A 22,247-nucleotide genomic window follows, 5' to 3' on the forward strand; every position below is an offset into this window, starting at 1 on the left:
AATATTCTAAAGATAGGAAAGCTTATCAAATCTTTCAAGGTATGTTGGCATTTTCCTGGCTCCCCTCAACAATATACCCAGAGAACTGTGACATGTATGCCATAGCCTCTCCAGTGCAATGAGGGAAAAGGCCTGTTGAGTCAGGAGACTTGAGTATCAGTCCTGGCTTTTATACTGATTAGCTCCGTAACCCGAGGCAAACCTTCAGCCTCAGCTCTTTATCTGCAAAATGAGAGAAATGGACTAGATGACTGCAAAGGTCTCTTCTAGTTTAATGACTCAGACACATGGGACCAGTTAGTTTTAGTTAATATACTTCCAGTTTGCACTAAAGCTATTAATGACTTTGGTTAATGACAATTTAAAAGCATATCTACAGAGTTCTCTTATAAAGATTTTTTTTATTGCTATCATTTGTTTTAACATCATCTTTAATTCTGAATATATCCTTCTCTTTCCTCTACTGGGCAAACCATCTCTTGTCATAAGGAAAAAAAAAATAACCCAGCTCTGCAAAAACTAACACAAACCAAGCCTGACAATATAAATATAAATATAAATACACACACACACACAGATATACACATATAATATTTCACTCCCAGCACCTGTGCAAGTGAGGGAGGTACATTTATTTTAAACTCTTCTCCAGGCCAAGCTTGGTCATAATTGCACAGTATTAAGTTTATTTTTTTTTTTTACATATCAATTCCTAAACTGTAGCACTATTCAGTTTTTAGCAAAGAAAAGTGACTCATTATTCTTTGTTAGTTAAAAATTTACTATAGTATTTCATAATACTTTATGTCAAATTAAATTCTCATCAGAAGTATGTTCATGTTTATAAAGCTTTAGCGGCATTGAACTTACTACACAATTTTAAACCAAAAGAAACATTTTGACTGAGAAGGGTAAACATAAGACTTATAATGGAATGGACATTTCCATAACAACTACAACACAAAAAAACTGCAATTTTATAATTTGTTTGCTTAATGCTACAAATCAGGGCAAAATAATCTGCTACAGATCTTCTATTATCTGACCAAAATGGTTCTAAGTTTTCTAATGAGAAAAAGTTCTAAATTAATGTTGAAAGAAAACCTAATTTTAAAAAGATTAATATTAAACAATACATAATTTAGTAACATATTTCATAGAAAATAGACAAGCAGAGGATAATCCAATTTAGCATTTTCTCTTCAACTTATTTTTTACAGCAGAAAAGACGTTGATTTCTTTTTGAACGTGATACGCCAAGTATCCTGAGCTTCCAGGAATGAAGTCATGTAACTCACCGAGGAATTTCTTCATTGTATCAATAGAAACATAACCTACAGAGGGAAAACTATATTTGAAGTGTCTGACTTTTTTTTTTTCAATCTTTTTGATTCTTTGAGTTAGGACTAATGAAAAGTTTCACAGAAAAGAAGGTAAGATTCTAGGTTTTTTTTTTTAATTAAAAAAATTTTTTTTCAGGTTCCAGTTACAGCAGTGAAATTGCTCAGATGAGGAATAGTCTAATGGAGGAGAAAGCAGGCAAACGAGTATGTACAAACCAGATATATACAGGATAAACTGGAGATGATCCACAGAGGGAAGAAAGGCATTAAGGGGAACCAGGAAAGGCTTCGTGTAGAAGATGAGACTTGAAGGAAGCCAGGGAGCAGAGATTAAGAGAGAGCAGCATGGGGGAAAGCCATTGAAAATGCCCAGAGTAAGGAGATGGCCTGTGTTGTTTAGTGCATGGCAAGGATGCCAATGTCATAAGACAGCTGAGTATGTGGTAGAGGGTAAGCTATAAGAAAATTGGAGAGATAGGAAAGAAGGAAGGAAACAAGCATTTATGAAGAGTCTACTTATGTGCCAGGCACTGTGCTAAGCACTGTTCAAAATCGTATTTCATTTGAGCCTCACAACAACCCTGGGAAGTAAGTACTATTATTATCTCCATTTTACAGCTGAGGAAAGGAGGCAGGCAGAGGTTAAGTGACCTGCCCACGGTCACACAGCTAGTCAGTACTGAGGCCACATCTGAGCTGCCAGGTAGGAAGGGGCTTTATTATAAAGGGCTCTATAAAGAGCTTTAAAAGCCAAAAGGAGGACTTTATAATTGATCTGGAGATAACAGGGAGTCACTGAATTCCTTGAATAGATGAGAGCAGGAGGTCAGATAATTTATATAACAAGAACACGGTAAAGAAAAAGAAGTCTGAAAGACTTAAGAACTCTGATCAATGCAACGACCAACAAAGACTCCAGGCCCTGATAATGAAGCAAGCTACTCACCTTCCAACAGAGGGGAAATGGACTCCAGGTGCAGAATGAGACATACACTTTTGGACATGGCAAATATGTGGACTGGCTTGCTTGACTATGCCTATTTGTCATAAGGACCGTGTTTTTACCCTGCTAACTATCATCCTATTTCTCTTCTGCCCTTTGTAGTTAAATTGCTCAAAAAAGCTGCCTACAACAGATGCCTCCAGTCTCTTAATTCCTTACAATCCAGCTTCTGACCTTGTCATTCAACTGCTCTTTCCAAAGTGACTAATGATCTCAGCTGTCAAATTCAATGGCCTTCTCTCAATCCTCATTCTCCTTGACCTCTCTGCAGCCTGTGACACTGTTGATGACTCCTCCTTGATACTCTCTCTAGGTTCCTGGAACACCTCTCTCTCTCCTAGTTTTCCTCCTACCTATCTGACCCCTCCTTCTGTCTCCTTTGCTGGATCCTCTTCCAGATCATTCCCTCTTTAACCAAGGGTGTCCCTCAGGGGTCTGCCCTGGGCCCTCTTCTCTTCTCCCCCTAAACTACTTCACTTGATGATCTCATCAGCTCCTGTGGATTTAATTACCATCTTTATACTAATGATTCTCAAATCTACCAATCCTTCCCCAATCTCTCTCCTGACCTCCAATCTTGCATCCCCAATTCCTTTTCAGACATCTCAAACTCCAACAGACATCTTAAACGCATTACATCCAAAACAGAACTCTCTTTAACTCTCCCCTCCCCATCTTCCCTATTACGGTAGAAGACAACACCATCTTCCCAGTCCCTCAGGTTCACAAGCTAGAAGTCATCCTGGATTCCTCACTATCTCTCAACCCCCACATCCAAGCTGGGGCCAAGGCCTCACAATTTTACCTTTGCAACATCTCTCTAATACACCCCCTACTCTCCTCTGACACTGCCACCCCTCTAGTGCAGACTTTCATCACCTCGTGCCTGGATTACTGCAATAGCCTTGGGGGGAGCAGGGAAGGCGGAGGGTCTGCCTACCTCAAGTCACTCCCCACACCAATCCATCCTCCATTCTGCTAGTAAGGCGATTTTCCTAAAATGCAGGTCTGATCAAGTCACACCCCTACTTAATAAACTCCAGTGGCTCCCTATTGCCTTCAGGATCAAATACAAAATTATTTGTTTGGCATTCAAAATCCTTCATAACCTAGCCCACTCCTACCTTTCCAGTTTTCTTACCCCTTAGTCCCCAGCACGAATTCTTTGATCAAGTGACGCTGGCATCCTGGATATTCCACAAACAAGACACTCAGTTCTGGGCTTATTCTCCAGCTCTCTCCCAAGTCTGGAATGCCCTCCCCCCTCCCTCCTCCGCTTTGACTACTGAGCTCCCTGGCTTCCTTTAAGTCCCAACTAAAATACCACCTTTTACAGGAAGCCTTCCCTAACCCCTATTAATTTCAATGCCTTCTCTCTGTTAATTATTTCCTATTTATCCTTTATTTGGCTTGCTTTGTATATATTTGTTTGCATGTTTTCTCCTCCATTCAAATGTAAGCTCTTTAGGGCAGGGACTCTTTTGTCCTTTTTTGCATGTCCAGTGCTTAGCACAGCATATGGCACAAAGTAGGTGTTAAATGTTTACTGAATTGAAAATTGAATTATTTGAAGATGGGGGGGGGGAAGCAGTGCAGTTGGTGATAGTGTCAAATAATTTTTAAAAAAAGAAAGAAAAGAGAGTTGTTGAAATATGCTAAAAACACACACAGAAGAGAAGAGAACGAAGTCCAGAAGGAAACAAAAACAAGCAAGACAGCTTTAAAAGTCAAATGTTCAATCACTACATAGGTTGTTGTTCTAAGCGGGCTGAATATTTTAGAGAGTCACATATAAATGTATTCACATGTATACACAGAATACTTTTTCTATTCTCTGCCTGTTCCCTGTACAGGACAAGAATCTTTGCCCAGGTGACTGTGCCCCATACCCCTGATACCTATCTATAGGGAGCTCTCTCCTCACCTTTACCTCTTAGAATCCTGGTTCCCTTCCTGGCTCAGCTCGAGTGTCACTTTCTACAGAGGCCCTTCCTAGGCCCCCCCAGGCACTAGAGAGCCCTCTCCCCTTCTCATTCCATTGTCTAGACCTCATATGTATTTTGTATTTCCTTGATGTGTAGGTGTCATTTCCCCCAAAAGAATGTGAGTGCCTTCAGGACAGGGACTAGATCTCTTTTTATGTCACTGTGTCCCTAACACACTGTAGGCATCAGTAAACGCTTGTTCTTCCACTGATTGATCAAAGAACCATAAGTTGCCATTGAGAATATTAAAAGCTACTAACAAATTGCTCTTTGCAAACCCCTCCCCCACCCCCCAAAATGGATTTTTTTTAAAAAGTTGAATGCAGAAATACAAATGCAGGGGGTGGAATGAAGAATTATTTGTTAATGCATAAATCCATAAAAATCAGAAACACTTATTTTTCTTTCAGACTCATTGATAATAATAACAGCTAGCACTGAGTGAGTGCTTTAAGGTTTGTAAAGTGCTTTACAAATATTATCTCATTTGATCCTTACAACAACCCTGGAACGTTGGTGTTATTATTACTCCCATTTTACAGATGAGGAAACTGAGGCACTAAGAAGCTGTGACTTGCCGAGGGTCATACCGTTAGTAAGTGTCTGAGGCTAGATTTGAACTCAGGTCTTTCTGACTCCAAATTCAACACTCTATTCACTCTACCACATAGATATCCCAACATAATTTACTGAATCCTGGGTTGAGTAAAATAATTCCATTTATGTCTTAGTATGACAGCCAACTATTTTCTATAAGTATATTTCACTTTTTTTTTTTTTTCCTGTGGCAGAGGTGGTGATGGTGGTGTGTGGGATGGGGGTGTGGAGGGGGTAACAGCCCAGCAATGAAGAATGAGGTATAGCAGCACTATTACCTGCCTAAATCTTCCTTCATGTCTTAACTGAATCATCAATATTAATGTCTTCCATTGATCTTTCTTAGGTGTAATTTATCACCTTTAAATATCCAGGAAGACAAGATTCTCCTAAGCCAACTAATTTCTACTGACAGCATTTTTCTTTTTTAATAAATGCAGTAGCATGGAGGGGCATAGCGCCCACAAGGCTGTGCTAACTGCCAGGAGCAGAAACAAGAGAACAATTTACATGATAACCACAACAATGAAACGTAAAACAGTTTTGAAAGAGGACCGAACTCTGATCAGTACAGTGACCAATCACAACCTCAGAAGACTGAAGATGGAGCGCAGCACCCACTTTTGGTACAAAGGTTATAGAGTAGGGGTGCAGAATGAGACGTACATTTGCAGATACGGACAATGTGTTGAATTGTTTTGCTTGACTATACTTATTATAATAAGAGATGGCTTCTATTTGGTGAGAGAGAGGTGTTTTGGTAGGCAGTAATAGAGATGCAAAAAAGGGAATGAAAATAGCAACAATAAAATATTTTAAAAGTGCATAGAAGAAAAATGTTCAGAAGGGAACATAAAGTAACTTTGTCACCGAGTTAAATTCAATATGTTTTTAAAAATTGTATAGAACAAACTCAGTGTCACATACAATCCTCTTTTTTGTTCTTTGTATACTGAAATGTTCATGTTAAGTTCGTAATAAAAAATTTTAATCTGAAAAAAAATAATTAATGTACATACAACCCTATCTGCTCACTATTTTCCCTTTCTCAATGGTATGAGCCCATTAGTTACTATTTGAGGCTGACTTTGGGAGTTGCTGCCTTCCATTTCCCCCACAATTTGGGTTTCTTGAGAGGTTATATGGAGTCATGGATAGAGAGCTAGAATAAGGAAGACCTGGGTTCAAGTCCTGTCTCTGATATGATCTCTTAGGCAACTCTCCAAGACTATAAGATGCAAAACAGTTGCAGACCTGTATACACAGATAGAGGGAATTGTATTTCCTCAGGGGAAATTTCTTACACCAAAGAAATCCCAGGTCTGGACAAAAAAACCAACTACTATTACTGCCTATTATTAGTTAACTAATACCATTAAATATCAACTAAGCACAACATCTAAGTGTGAATTATGCTCCCTTTACCTTCATTTCTTCGAATGACAGATAATGGGCTAGATTTGTCAAATTATATTTTCATCCCACAACTTAATCACTTGTATCTTCTCTATAAATATCTGTTTAAACTTTTTTCTTTCTTTTTTTACCTGTTACCATGTTATTCACTGGATAATTCTGAAGAGGATAATAGAGTTGTTTTCCTGTAACTGGAGTCCTTGAGAAATGCTTTTTTGTGCTGCAAAATGAAAAATAGAGGGCAAAGCCCCATATGTTACAATCTGTATTTCTTTTTCTGGATTCTATTTCAGATAAAAAAAAAAACCAACCTAGAACACTATTTAAATTTAGCATATGGTAACTTCAATGGCTCATTGTTCTGAATTCAGGTTCTATTGGATAAAACTGTATTATATGATGTCTTACTTTTACATATATTATCTTTTGTGCTCCTTAGCAATCATGCTTACAAAGTTAAGAGTTAAAGAGAGTACATCTTTGGTTCATTTGAGCTACTTGCTTCATACTCTTAAAAGTATACTTGAAATGCCTTGAAATGAGTAAGTTCATTTTTTCATGCAATTTTGCACAAAGGATTAATGGCAAATATTCCAAAAAGACAAGGACAGTAGATACATTTTTAAATTGTTGCATATTTTATGATAAAAATATAAAACAGCAAACTCTTATTATTCAGCACTCTATTAATGAGAACTTTATTAAGTAGCATCTCTATGCATCATTACCTTAGTGATAAAATACCTAATAACCCTCACGATTCTGTATAAGATTTTAAAATGTCTGTTGAACCATTAAACAAATTTAAATAATGGTGTGTGTGGTTTTGGTCTTGTATATTTAACTGAATTCTAATACTTTCAAAAGCTAAGTAAACGTCAAATGCTTATTCTTTATTAACAAGAACACACTCTCCACTATACCAGATACAATAATTTAGTCTACTTAGAACAAGAAAGACCTTTCTTTAGTGGGTTTCTCTTCATTGGAAGTTTTGAAAAACAACTCAAGATTCCATGAATCCGACCACAGTAACACAATTATAAAATTTAATTAAAAAGCTAGTCTTCCTATGATGAAAAATGCTATCTACCTCCAGAGAAGTGAACTCTGAGTACAGACTGAAGTATACTTTAAAATTTTTCTTCATTTTTCTTGTTTGTAAATGTGTGTTTTCTTTTGCAACATGGCTAATACGAAAATGTTCATGACTTCCCATGTGTAATTAACTATCACATTGCTTGTTTTCTCAAGGGCTGAGGGAGGAGCAAGAAGAGGGAGGAGAATTTGGAACTCAAATTTTTCACATGTAATTGGAAAATATTTAACAAAATAAATTAAAGTATATTAAAATTTTAAAAAGAAAAAAGGCTAGTCTTCTTAAAATGTATTATTAAGAAATCTTAAATGTCTAAGAATAGGATTCATTTAAACTCCTCTAGGAATGAATAACATTGCTCAAAGAAAATTCAAATACAGATATTTATATGCTTCTCAACAACTAAAACAAAAGATCTGCAAAATGAAGTTAAGAATTTGAGAAGGGTGAGTCCTAAAGACCCAATTCAGCTAATTCAGGCAAAATAAATTTCCCTTTTGCCACAATAAAAGTTTGAATTTCCTCTTCACAAATCCTTTCCTCTTCTTCAGCTCTTGTGACCTTAGGCTTTTTGAACGGTAACGACAACCTAGATTTTATTTGTTTTACCACTGCGCCCTCTGCTGGTCCCACATGAGAAGTTCTATGTAGAGACCTAAACGAATTTTAGGGAAAACAGAAAAGCCTAGGTTGTAAGGGTTGTATAGACAAGAATTGAGGGTAGGGTCTCTGTTCCCTTTCTTACTTGGGTTACTGCTCTTTTAGCTAATCATTCCTCTTAAAGTCCTAAAAAATACATTCATTTTCTCTTCTGATTATACCTTAATTTTTTTTCTCTCTTTACTTTTCCACCTACCAGAATCATCCCTGTCTCTCTCCTACTGACTTCTCCCAAACAGGCTTCAACACCAAGAGCCCCCTAACTTTAAAGTTAGTCAAAAGGGAAAACAGCATTAATGATCCCAATAAGCAAGAGAACAGTGGGTTGGGTCTGGGCTATGAGTAAGATGGTATTTTGGTAGTGCCTCGGCTTCAAAATATGGCAGCTCCCTTTAAAAACAAACAAAAATTTAGTTTATTTCCTAATTCTTATTCTTTTTTTCTTACTTTTTTACTCTTCTACTTTTTTTTTACTTATTCTATGCTATAAACTTGTATTCTAATGAAACTTTTCAGCTCCCTAATACAGAATGCTTGTTGAATAAATGAATCAATGAAGGAATACAGAAAATTGTGGAATTGGTAACAAATTAAATTTTATAGTTGTATTATTGGTCTTTCAATTCACCTAGACATTAGAGAAACAAAATATTGTAATTTTTTCTTCCTCTAGTCATCATTCTACTCCCTATAAATTCAAGGATTAAAAGTGAGATCACTGATTTGTATTTTTATAATTATCCTAATAACAAGTGGTCATAAATACAATACCTTACAGATAGATCTTTTTCAAGCTGCGTCGATAATTCATTATTTTCCCTGAGCTTCTGTGTTTCACTTGGTTTTACTTCATCATGCTGTGGATAGGTAAATAAGTTGTGTAAAAAGACAGTTCACAGATGACTTAACTACTATGATTTCTTAAACAAAAGTAAAATGTTTTAAACAAAAAAAATTTTTTTTAACACTCCTGACCCTTTTGGCAGGCTGATAAATTCCATAAAGGCTACAAGACAGGGAAGTAAATCAAACTGAAATATGAGAAATGAAAATCTTAAACTTTTTTAAAGTTCCAAATGGAGCATTTAGCTAAGTAACTGAATATGGACTAAGCTTCATTCAAAGATGGATGCTACAACTTTTATTACTGGTATCCTCGCATCATATATTAAATTGAACTCTAAAATTTACAGAATTTTTCCCTGTTACTGTCACCAACTTTAATGCCCAAATGCTTCTATTAAAATATTTTGATGTGACAGCCCCTTGAGAAGAGGACTACTATCAATTAAATAAGCTATTAACTGTGAAACAGTCCCTATAATCATAGCATCTCAGCATTGAAAAGTAGCTCAGAAGTCATCCATTATTTGATTAGGAATCCCCTCAGTAATATCCCCAATCAATGGTCATCTAGCCTCTGCTTGAAGATTTCCAGTGATGGGGTCCCTTCTACATACTGAAGCAATACATTACACCTTTGAACTCTTTAAATAATTCTTTTTTTTTTTTCGTGAGGCAATTGGGATTAAGTGACATGCCCAGGGTCACACAGCTAGTAAGTGTAAAGTGTCTGAAGCCAGATTTGAACTCAGGTCCTCCTGACGCCAAGGCCGGAGCTGTATCCACTGTGCCACCTAGCTGCCCCTCTTTAAATCATTCTTCCCATGCATCAAGCCTAAATCTGCTTCTCTGTCACCCATTGCGCCTAGTTCTGCCTTTTGGGGTAAAACAAAGCAAGTCTGATTAGAAAACCTTCAAATACATTAAGGCAGCTATCCAGGTTCCTCGCCCACCCCCCACTCACCCCCCACTGCCAAGTACATCTTCTCTAATATAAACATCCATGGTTCTTTCAAGGGAGCCTCAGATGACATGGTTTTGATCCCTTCCCCATCTGGAGGAACTTACACTTTCCTCTCCTAAAATGTGCCTTCCTCTCCCACCTCTTTGAAGAGGTGATGACACTAAGGATATGGAACATTGCATACATGGTCAGATTTTTTCAACACATCAGTTAGTTTCACTATTTTCCCCACTTTTTAATTTTTTTGTTAGAAATAACTGTTCTTTGGAAGAGGGAGAGGGGAGGGCACATTGGGAAATGTAGATAACATCAAACTGAAAAATATCAATAAAAATTTATTTAAAAAAAGAAATAGAAAACAATGTGGTGCCTAGAACTAAACATAACACTCCAGATATGTTCTGACCAGGGCAGACTACAACAGGATCATCACCTCCCTCGTTATGTATACTCGTTATGTATTCTCTTAATGAAGCCTAAAACAGAATTAATTTTTTTTTGGTTGCCATGTTATATTGTTGACTCATGTGGGGCTTGGTGTCCACTAAGACTGTCAGGTCTTTTATACAAAAACTGTTAGCAATATCTCTACCTCTCCATTCCCCAAACCCTGAACTTGTACAATTGATTTTTTTAATTCATTTATAGGATTTTGCATTTAACTCTTAAATTTCACCCTATTAGATTCAGCCTACTCTTTTTAAACTGTTAACATATTTTTGGATCTTCATTCTGGTCTTTAATGTGTTAACTATCCCTCTCAGCTTTGTGTCATTCACAAATGTGAAGAACTTGCCATCTATGCCTTCACTCAGGTCACTTGACTACGGTCATTCACTATAGTCCAAACAGGTACAATCTACTAATTTCCTAATTACTGTCAGAGTTTTGGTTCTGGCTTTGTTATCTGTCATGTCACCTTGACAAATAACTACCTTTTTGGACTTCAGTTTCTTTTCATATAAAATTAGTGAGTTAGACAACACGATCACTAAGATGCCTTTCTCCTTAAAAATTTTATATACAAAGTCAGTTGTCAAACAACTACACATCCTGGCAAATACAGACTCAAACTTCCAAACTTCAGGACATAGTATGATGGACTCTCTCCTTCTATCACATGAAATATGAGGGTAATTTGAAATTATTCAAGAAAAATTACTGAACTCTTCATCATCTTTGATATGTAGAAAAAAAAATCCTTCATGTACCAAAATATTCACAGCAGCACTTCTTGTAGCAGCAAATAATTAGAAACAAAGCTATTACCCATCAATTGAAGAAAGGCTGAAAAAAGTGTGGCATATGAATGTAATGGAATATTGTTGTAGCTAAGAGGGAATCCCGAGGAATATGAGAAGATTTGTGTGAACACATGCAGAGCAAAGAAAACAAAATCAGGAAAACAGTACACATGATGATTACAATAATGTAAATGAAAACAAAATTAGGAGACAACAAGAATCAAGTTAAATATAATGACTAATCCTGGCTCCAGAGGACAAATAATGTAACATACTTTCCTCATTAGATAGAAAAGTGTGTGCTACATACACAGTTGCTTCATAGAATCACAAACTCTCAGAGTTGGAAAGGGCTGTAATTCATAACTGTATGAGAATGCCCCCTACAACATCCCAGAAAAGCGGTCACCCAGCCTTTAACTGAAAACCTCCAGTGAGGGGGAACCCACCACTCCCTCTGCAGGCAATCCACTCCACTCTATTTGTTTGAAAGTATCCTTCTGTCAAGCCTAAATTTGCCTCTTTGAACTTTCCACCCATCACCCCTAGTTTCTTGCTCCAGGGCCAAGCAGAACAAATCTAGTCTGTCTTCCACATGACAACACTTCAAACACTGGACAGCTATCATGTCTCCTCTATGACTTTTTTATTCCAGCGTACATCTCCCCCATCCTTTCCTCCCAAGGCATGATCTTAAGGCATCATCACTATCCTTACTGCTCTCCTCTACATGTGCTGCAGTTTACCAATGTCCGTGCTAAAAAGCAATACCTGCCACTGAATATGTAATCTGAACAATCTGACTGGACCTGAGTACACGCAACAGGGTTGTCGCCTCCCTAGTCCGAAACACTCTTACTTCAATTAATGAAGCCCCAAACTAGATTAGCTTTTTTTGGCTATTATCTCATAGTGCTGACTCACGTTGAGCCTGCAATCTAAAGAATTTCCAAATCTTTTTCAGATGAACGTCTAGCCTCCTCATGTCCATCTTAGGAGTTTGATTCTTTTGAACCCAAGTATAAAACTTTACATTTAACCTCATTAAAATTCAAGACTATTGGGAGGAGGGGGTGCTGTTTTTTAAATTACGCAATTAAGGAAAGGCAAAATGGGAGACAAATTATCTTTAAAAAAAACAAAAAAGGATATTTATGATATGATGTGCTACATTAATTTCAATATAATTTATTGCTGTGCATTGATTGGTGTTTCTCTGAATGAAAACTCAGGCACTGCCAAAGAAGAATGATGAAAATATACTACATAACTTGCTACTAAAAACAGTATTTTAGTGCACTGTCTTAATGGGGTAGGATTGCTATGGATATTACTGTTATTGAGAATGGATGGGGAGTACTTATTGAAAAAAAAAGTGTTAAGAATACAGGATTTAAATTGGACCCCATTTGTATTTTTAAATCACTGCAATGCTAAGACACATATGCTGTATAATAATTTAAAAAAAGATTTAAGCCTGCCAAAATATTTTTGTATCCTAACTCTCTTATTCATTACATCAGCTCTTCTACTCAGCTTTGCTAATCTGCAAATCTGATAAGCATATCATTTTATACCTTATTCAAGTCACTGGAAATATTTTCAGCATTAAGAACCAGGCACAGATTCATGGGGCACTCAACTTGAGGCCTCTTTTCAATCGACTTTGAACAATTTATGTTTACTCTTTGGGTCCAGTCATTCAACCCAATCTGAACCCACCTAGCTTGTATTATCATCCGAAACATATCTCTCCATTTTCCCCAAACGAATAGTATTAAAGACTTTTTCAAATACATTGCTAAAATCTAGGCAAACTAGGTCTATAGAATCCTCTTGATCTACCAGCCTAATTAAAAAAGGATGTAAAATTAGTTTATTATTTCTGTTTCTTAATCAATCCATGCTGTCTCTCTGTGATCATAATTTCCTCATCTAGATATTCACTAATCATCTCTTTGTTAATAATTCTTAGAAATTTGCTCGGAATCAAAGGTAAGCTGTACCAATTGGTTTTGCTTAAAGGAAAGTTCAATTGGGAGAGGGTTGAATTAGCAAGTAACTAAGATTAAAAAAAATTAAGCATCAGTAAAACATTAAAAAATTCTAGTTTAATTTTTCTAAATGCAAAGGCAACAATTTTTAAAAATTAAACAGTATTTCTTCAGGGTCTTTATTTTTTTTAAATATACACAAATAAATAAAACTATGTCAGCATTATCAAATGAAAAACAACGGGGGGAAACACCAAAAAATAAAAATAAGAAAAGTGCAAAAAATGTAAAATTATCCCAACATAATTAGAAGTGTTAAGTCTATTTGAAACTGGTAGAAAACTTGGCTAATTTTCACTTTTTGCACAGAAAAAAAGTCATCCATCCAGTAGGTACAACTTACGAGGTAGAGTTACAAAGATTATATTAGCAGAGTTACTGGGATTATATAGGCATTCCTTACTTAATGGAATAAATGTGGTCATATTCTAGATTCTCTTCTGTATAATTTTACATTTACATAAATCTACATAACTACCAAAACAGAGCAGCTGATTAATTATGCAATAATAATAAGCACTTTTAATTTTATTTAGCCCAATGTTTGCAACAGCTCACATATTTAATTATCACATTGTTCTGTTTTGCTGAAATACTTCTTTCTTTCTTTTTTTATCTTTATTATAAGGAATGTATCTCTGGGGAGGGGAGTGAGGATGAATATACTTGAAAAATAAAAGCTACATAAAAACAATCTGGGCAGCTAAGTGACCCAGTGGATATAGCTCTGGGCCTGGAGTCAGCAAGTCCTGAGTTCAAATCTAGCCTCAGACACTTACCAGCTGTGTGACTGAGCAAGTTACTTAACCTCTGTTTTCCTCAGTTTCCTCAACTTAAAATGTTGATAATAATGGCACCTACCTCTCAGGGCTGTGAGGATCAAATGAGATAATATCTGTAAAGCGCTTAGCACAGTGCCAGAGCCATAGTAGGTATTATATAAACACTAGCTGTTACTATTATTATTGCCATCATCACCACCATCATCAAGATGATAATAATAATAATAATAATAATAAATGAAATATGTCAATAAGATTGGTTTTTCAAATAAATAAATAAATCACCACATTACTCTCTTCCCAAAATGTAGAAAGGTACACATTTAAATCAAAGTAACATTCATTTACTCTTACCTTCTCTGTCATTACATGATTGTTCTGCTCCCAAATAAAACTACCGATTTTTTTTCTTATTTCTGTAGTATACAAAAATAAATCCTCTTCAGAAAAAATATATTTTTTATTTTACATTACAGCATTTTCTAGAACTTTGTCTGAAACTTTCAATCTATGGAATTTGCAGGATAATTCTATTAAATGCATATCTGAACATGTAGGATCATCAGGATTACAAATGTTTAAATTTTATATTTGCTTCTAAAGACTGCATGTACGCCCAGACTGCATGAAGATTTTAGGGATAAGTTCTGGGATTACTTTAATTCTCATCAAATGTATGAGTAAAGAAACATGGTTGTTATTATGCTATTTTAATGTAATTGTGGCTAAGAACAATGAATGATACAATAGAATTTTCTTTTACAGTTTTGAGGTAGTCTGATCAGATTTGAACAAGTAGGGAAGCAGAGGGGAAACATGTAGGCAGAAATTGCCAGAGTGAATGATTATTCCATAGCTATGACACCAAAAGAACTGTTTAAACCTACATATGTATCTTCATCTGCTCGACTTATGACAAGTACCTGGGATTTGCTCACTGTAAATCTGTTAAGGGTGTCAGTGCCTTCTTTTTTTTTTAAATCACTACTAAGTAAAAAATAATACAATCTCTTGTGTTCAGGTGCTACTCATGGTCAGTCTAAAGTTCTAGAAGAACTGGCCAGCAGCTCCTGCTGGACTTCATATGTGCCATGGTACATCCAAGTCAGGACAAAAAGAATCTGGGTGGGTATGTCATTGACGGGCACAGATCCTCAATATATACTTTGTCTTTTTATAATAAATCATAACTAGCTAAGTTTTCTCTGATCATTGGTTTCCTCAAATCCATTATTCAATTGGTACAAGTTTTTAGAAGCAGTAGTAACTGAAAAAAAATACACACATATATACATATATATATACACATACTCTTAGAAGAGAAAGTGTTAAACTTTACTCAAGAAATGGACTCTCTGAAAACAAGAATAGGCCAAATAAAAATCAATCACTCTGTGAGAAAGCAAGAAGTAGTAGAACAAAATAATTGAAAAAATATAAGAAAATATAAGTATCAGATGTCAACAAATGACCTGGAAAACAGGTCAAGAAGAATTAATTTAAGAATCACGAGATTCCCTGTAAACTATGATTTTTTTTTTAAGCTTGGACATTCTATTTCAAAAATTATGTGAACTGACAGAAAGTGAAATGAGCAAAACCAGAATACCATACAAAGTAACAACAATATTGTATGATGATCATCTGTGAATGACTTAGCTATTCTCAGCAATACAATGATCCAAACAATTCCAAAGAACTTATGATGAAAAATGCCATCCACCTCCAGAGAAAAAACTGATGAAGTCTCAATGCAGATTGAAGTATACTTTTCTTTTTAGCTTTCTTTGTTATTCTTGGGGTTTTTTGGTTTGCATTTTCTTTTGCAACATGGCTAATATGGAAATGCAGAACATTTCCATGTATGACTGTATATGTATAATCTATATCAAATTGCTTGCCTTCTCAAGGAGGGGTGCAGGGAGGGAAGAAAAGAATATAGAACTCAAGTTTTTAAAAATTAATGTTAAAAAATCTTGTTTACATGTAATAGAGAAAAAATAAAATTATAATTAAATGTAAAATTAAAAAAATAAACAGTATCTTGAATGCCTTATGTATAAGGAAGAACTTTCTTGCAATAAGATAGGAGAATAAAATTTAATGAAGAAAGATCTCAAACTAGGAGAAAATAGTATAAAAGAAGGACACTTGGAAAAGTTAGGATTTAGAACACATTAGTAGTTAAGAAATTGGTTTTGGATGAACAATTGAACTTGTTGGAATGTTTCAATACCTTTATAAACTTTTTACTTTTCCTAACCTTTTTGCAGGCAGGCAGGTGGAAGGACATAGTGACCCAAAGGCACTGTGTTTTTCATATCAGCATTAGCTATTGCTGAGAGATAATATGCATGAAACACTGTAGCATTATCTTCCATGTAATCAAAGCTTTGATATATTCTAGGAGAAAAAAAAAGAAATATTTTAATTTGCAAAATGAACATTAAAACACTCAATACCTTAGTAAACCTGAGAACAGATTTAGTGAAAAGAAGAGAAAGATGAAATGATTTGTTTAAACTCAAACTTCAAATCTCTAATAGGTAAAGTGGGTAAACTTTAGGGGAAGGGGAAAGAAGTAAGCTACTGAGTTCACACAGAGAATTTAATCAGCTCCAATAAACATGAGCCTGTTCATTATTTTGTATGATTTTTCTCCCCACAGACAAAAGAAAGCCTAGACGGCCTGCTAACGCTTACAATCTTTGTACTTGGGCAGCTTTCAATTTTAAAGCCGGGGGTGACAGTAAATTCTCTATTTGCCCAGGATCTCAGCCCTCCTAAACCCATTCTCTGTCTTTTCAGGTCATTAGGCCTGTTCTGGCCTCACTTTTTCCACCTTCTAAGTATCAACTCCTGAGAAAACCAATTCAATTTTGTACTGCCTTTGACCCTTGAATCATACACAAGGTCATAGAGCTAACACTAGGAGTGGCCTCAGACTCCATTTAGCCTGGATCCCACAGAAGAGGTAACTGAAGCCTTACCCAAAATCACACATACAACAGGCATTAGAGGTTACAGGCTGTTACTTCTCATCCCTTTACAAACCTTGGATTACTTTTTATCATCTTTCTTCTTTATTCGGACTCACTGCTTCTGGTTCAAAATCCCTCATAACCTAGCCTCCTCCTACCTTTAAAGTCTTCTTATACCTTACTCCCCTACACATACTCGTTGATCCAGTGACACTGGCCTCCTGGTGGTTCCATGAACAAGATACTCAGGACACACTCCAGGACACACGTTTTCTCTGGCTGTTCACTATTTCTGGAATGCTTTCCCTCCTCTACTCCGACTACTGACCTCCCTGGCTTCCTTTAAGTCTCAACTAAAATCCCACCTTCTATAGGAAGCCTTTCCCAACCTCTCTTAATTCCAGTGCCTTCCCTGTCTTACTTATCTTCTATTTATCCTGTATATAGCTTGTTTGTTGTCTCACTCATTAATTAGATAGTGAACTCTTGAGGGCAGGGACTGTCTCTAGCCTCTTTCTGTATCCCAAGCGCTTAGCATAATGCTTGACACATTCTAGGTGTTCAATAAATGTTTATTGATTGTTCATATGCTGCTGAGGGCCACTGAAGGAACTCACAACTATGCCTACTGGGTCCACTCTAAATTTATGTTCTCCAGTCACGAGGAGGCCTCCACCACTTCATGCCCTTTCCTTTTTTCATGACTTTTCCTTAATTGACTCTACCATATTCCTCACAGTGGCTATTCCAAACCTTCTGTTTTCAAGCCACCTCCACCACCTCAATATTCCTTCCACTTACTAAGTGAGAACCTTGCCTCCTTCTCTAAAAAACTGAAGCTCCCTCTCCTCCCCAATTCCACATTTAAATCATCTCATCACCCCACATCCTCTCCTCCTTTGCTGTCTTGGAGGATAAGATGGCTCTTCTCCTTGACAAAGCCAACCCCTCTAAATGTGTGCTTTACCTCTCTTTGTCTCCCTCAGTAGATGACCACCCTGTCCTGGATAATTTTCTTCCCTGGATTTTTATGGTTCTTCTCCCACCCATGTGACAGATGCTTCTCAGTCCAGTTTTCAGGATCGTCATCCATGTTTCTCCCTCTATTGATGACTGTACCCCAGCTCTGTCCCAGGCCCCTTCATCTTTTCTCCCTAGAGTCTCTCTCAATGATAGCATCAGTTTTCATGAATTCAACTGTCATCTCTAAGCAGATCAATTACTTCTGAACGTCTACTGGATGTCCTCTCAGCAACAGTAAGTCTTATCCGAAACAAAACCTATTATCTTTTCCCTTATTACCCTTAAACTCAGCCCTCCTCTAACTTACCTCTTTCTATTAAAGACCCCAACATTCTTTCAGCAACCCAAGTTCATCCCCTAGGAACCATACTTACCCATATTCAATCGAACACCAGGTCTCATCAATTCAACCTCCTCCATAACTCTCACATCCAACTCCTTATCTCTATTCACACTACAGTTACTATAATCTAGACCTTAATCACTTCTCACCAGCCTTCCTAATTGGATTCCTCGCATACCGCCTCTCCCCTTTCTAATCTAGCTTTGACTTTGCTGAGGTCCAACCAACACCCTCCCTAGACTCAAGGACTTCCAATTGCCTCTAGCATAAAGTGCAAACTCCTTAGTTCTGTTTAAAGACCTTAACAGTTTGGCTCCAGGCTAGCCTCCCCAGCAGAAGAAACAGTGCTCTCTGAATTCCAGCCAAATTAGTCTACATGCTGTTCTCTATACATGGCGTTCAATCCTTCAAACCTACATCTTAGAAACCTTTCTCAACTAGACACTTGGAGTCCCTAGCTTTCTTCAGGGCTCAGACCATACCGCTTCCTTCAAGAGTCACTTCTTGATTTCTTCCAGTTGTTAACATGGAAATCTTTCTCCTCTTCCTTCTCCCCATAACTATGTATTTATTTTTGTTCATGCCCCATATTTATTCATGGGTGAACACGTTGCATCCTCCGGTAGGGTGTAAAGTGATGGGGTCTGTGAGAACTGGACTGCAAAAAGCCCTAAGATCATGTCTCTGGAAGCTTCCCAATCTCTCAGGGGGGCCCCTGTCCTGCTTTCCGTTGTTGCAGAACACATTCTCTTATCAGAACAGACACAGGGGTGTCAGGCCCAAGGATTTTTGTCCCTGGCTAGCCCAAGAACTCTACTGTTGTCAGATTCCTCAAGGTCTATGCCTCTGGTGACTAAATAAAAAACCCTTTCTCCCTCAATGTCTGGTATCAACGAAATTATCTCTGTAAAATTCCCTCCATTTTCCCATCCACAGATTGATCACTGATGTCTGCTGCCAAGACACTTGGACCCCTTGCATTACCTAATTATTCCTTTCCCTGCTCCTTTTCTATATAAGTTTTAGATTCACCCCCCACTAAGTTGCAAGTTCCCCAAAGGAACTTCACCTGCTACTACTGGCATTACAATAAACTGTCGCTTGACTGAAAAATGGTTTGAGTCTGTGAACTCCTTACATGCTACGCTGTCCTGGCATTCTCTGGGTCCCAGCACCCCAAACCTCCACTCCTAACCTCTTCATAAGCTCCCTGAGGCAGGAACTGTCACTTTTGCATTTGGGTCCCCAAACCCTAACAGGATTCCTGGAATTTAATAAATGCTTAATAAATGTATATGCATTGATGAAATGCCAGCTACGGTCTGCCATGGCATTCTCTGTATACTTCGTGGCCCTGGGCCTCAGTTTCCTCATCTGTAAGGTGAGCAGACGAGGACTACGTTGCTTTGCCAGCCCAGCGTGGTGGGCCGCATGAGTCCACGAGCACAAGATTGCAGCAGCGAGGGCAGCTGGAAGCCACCTGTCGGGCTGCCGACGCGCAAGGATACCTCACAGTGTCTGGGTGCGAGGCGTCACAGCTGAACAGAAAGTCCGCCTCTCGAGCGCTGCAGATCACTCCGCCTCGGGCCACTGTAGAGAGAGGGGGATCCCAATGTGAGCGGGGGAGGCCGAAGCCTGCAGTGCCTTCACCCGTCCCTTCCTGCCCAGGCCCCCCGCGGGGGTGGGACGAAAGGCCTAGCGAGAGCCCCCGAGGCCGCGCGCCCCCTACCCCAGAGCTCTTGCAGATCCTGGCCCACGCTTCGACAGAACCAGGCTCGCTGGCCCCTGAACATGTCGCCTCCGCCGCGGCCGCTGCCGCCGCCTCTCCGTGGCTCTGCGCGCGAGTCCCCTCCGAGCTCTCTGATTGGTCCCCTCCAGGCGGTGGCCGGGAGGCTCCTCCGCGTGGGGCTGGACCCTGGCTTTGGTTAACCTGCACGTGACCGTTGAGAAGTCGCGTCCGCTGTCACTGAAGGGCCGCGCGTCTGAACCTTGGCGTCACCTCGGCCACCCTCCTGGGATGACAGATGGAGAAACTTGGCCCCTTGCTTTCAATAGCTTTACAATAAATTTGGGAGGCCACCAACATGAAGGGAACCATTAGAGAGCAACGAACTTGAAATCAGTTGACAGGTGGTAGAAGTCCATTAGTATTTCAGAGAATGGGATTCAGAATACTCAAGGAAGCCAGTAGTTGCTCTGTCTGGCCCTTTTGATTATTCCGGCATGCATTAAGGTTATTTACGTGTTCTTCATCTACTTTCAAATTTTGAAGCGGGAGGGGGGGCCTAGGCAGCGGGGTTAAGTGACTTGCCCGGGGCCACACAGCTGGTAAGTGTTATGTATCTGAGGCCGGATTTCAACTCGGGTTCTCCTGAAACTCGGGCCGGTGCTCTATTCACTGCGCCAACCAGCTGCCCCAACTTTGAATCTTAATGTATCTCAGCACGTACTATATTAAATAAACCAACAAGCATCCACTATATATGTGCCAGGCACTTAATGTTTGTTGAATTTATGGAAGATTGGGGACTTGAGATGCATCATGGAAAGAAAAGTAGAAGGTGTATGTTGAAATTAGCATAGTGATTAGGAATGAGGTTACTGGCTTGACTGGAGCAAAGGACTGATGTTGGGTAGTAATACTAGCTCACATTCCTATAGCATTGTAAAGCTTTGCAAGGGAAGTGTTGACATATGGGCCTGATTTGATCCTTACAACAACCCAGTGAGGTAAATCTTGATGTTATTTCCATTTTACAGATAAGAGGCAAAACCTTGGGAGTATGGAGTCCTGTAGCTAGGAAGTGTCTGAAGTGTTTGAACACTGGGCAGTATTCACACAGAGGTCTTCCTGATTCCCAAATTACCTTCCTAGCTGTTATACCATCATATAATGGAATAATAGCAACCAGGAAGAGGAATTTAGATTTGATGGAATAGGCGATAGCAAGGTATTTTAGATTCACAGTAATTTTATGATCAGATCTCTGCTTTAGGATGATCATTCTAGTGACAATATATTTTGGAGGGGAGAAAGACCAGTGCCCAACACACTATGTTGAAGGCTCTTAATTAGTAGAGGTGTGAGAGCCTGGACTAGGATGGTGGCAGTGGAATGAAGAAAAAGATTTCATCTTAGAAATATTTTAAAGGAAGCTTGGATAAAGAGGGTGAAATACAGGGACGAGTCAGAGATAATCCTATGACTCCAAATTTCTAATCTAGGGACTAGGATAAAAGTAATGCCATTGACAGTGAAAGAGTTTTTTTGGTGTTGAGGGTAGGGAGAAAGGTGGCTTTGGTTCTGAATGTGTTGAGTTTCATTGAAGCGGTGGAAGGACATATTGGAAAAAATCTGCTAGACCAGTGGTGTCAGACCCATGTATTGACTTTAAAATAACTCACAAATTAACATTATCAATGTTATATTTTTATTTGTTTTGTTAAACGTTTCCCAGTTAACTTTTTAATCTGGTTCCAGCTACACTTAGGAGTTTTGGAGGCAGCAAATTTGACACCCCTGTTCTGGACAGTTGATAATAGAGCACATTTAAGCAGTCATATATGGAGTTACTGATGTGGGAATTACTTCAACCAACATTAAATGTTCTTTTAGGAAGGACATTGATATGTTGGAGTGTGACCAGGATCAGATAGAAGAGCTGGGACTATATAGTCTGGAGAAGAGATGAAGTGAGGTATACATGATAGCTAGTTTCAGATAGTCTGTTGAGGAAGACTGAAAGTAGCAAAAAAAGTGGGTTGGTTTTTTTTTTAATCTATTGAAGAAATTAGGATAATAAAAGGGATAGGATTGATGAACCAGGCAGTGATAACCAAAAAAGCAGAAAAAGCACAGCTGCTTAGTCTTTATTTTCCTTCTGTTCTCTCAAAAAAAAGATGACTTATA

General features: G+C 38.0%; 1 protein-coding gene across 1 annotated transcript; it reads right to left on the reverse strand.

Moving 5' to 3' along the window:
* Positions 1-1,188: 1,188 nt before the first annotated feature.
* On the reverse strand, positions 1,189-20,141 carry TERB2 (telomere repeat binding bouquet formation protein 2). Its single transcript, XM_027869865.1, has 7 exons — positions 20,067-20,141; positions 19,846-19,927; positions 16,254-16,393; positions 14,345-14,406; positions 8,875-8,960; positions 6,476-6,564; positions 1,189-1,334 (listed from the first exon to the last, which is right to left on the reverse strand). The coding sequence occupies exons 1-7, from the start codon at positions 20,128-20,130 to the stop codon at positions 1,189-1,191; spliced, it is 669 nt and encodes a 222-aa protein (XP_027725666.1). The 5' UTR covers positions 20,131-20,141.
* Between the last annotated feature and the right edge of the window lie 2,106 nt (positions 20,142-22,247).

Source organism: Vombatus ursinus, unplaced genomic scaffold (genome assembly GCF_900497805.2).
Source record: "Vombatus ursinus unplaced genomic scaffold, bare-nosed wombat genome assembly UNPS02014794.1, whole genome shotgun sequence".
Classification (NCBI taxonomy): Eukaryota; Metazoa; Chordata; class Mammalia; order Diprotodontia; family Vombatidae; genus Vombatus; species Vombatus ursinus.

Coding starts and splice junctions, on each gene's coding strand:
- TERB2 (XM_027869865.1), bottom strand. CDS start 20,130: ATGTTCAGGGGCCAGCGAGCCTGGTTCTGTCGAAGCGTGGGCCAGGAT. Junction 16,394..19,845: donor TCGCACCCAGACACTGTGAG/GTATCCTTGCGC, acceptor TTTTTCTCCTAG/AATATATCAAAGCTTTGATT. Junction 1,335..6,475: donor AGTGAATAACATGGTAACAG/GTAAAAAAAGAA, acceptor TTCCCTCTGTAG/GTTATGTTTCTATTGATACA.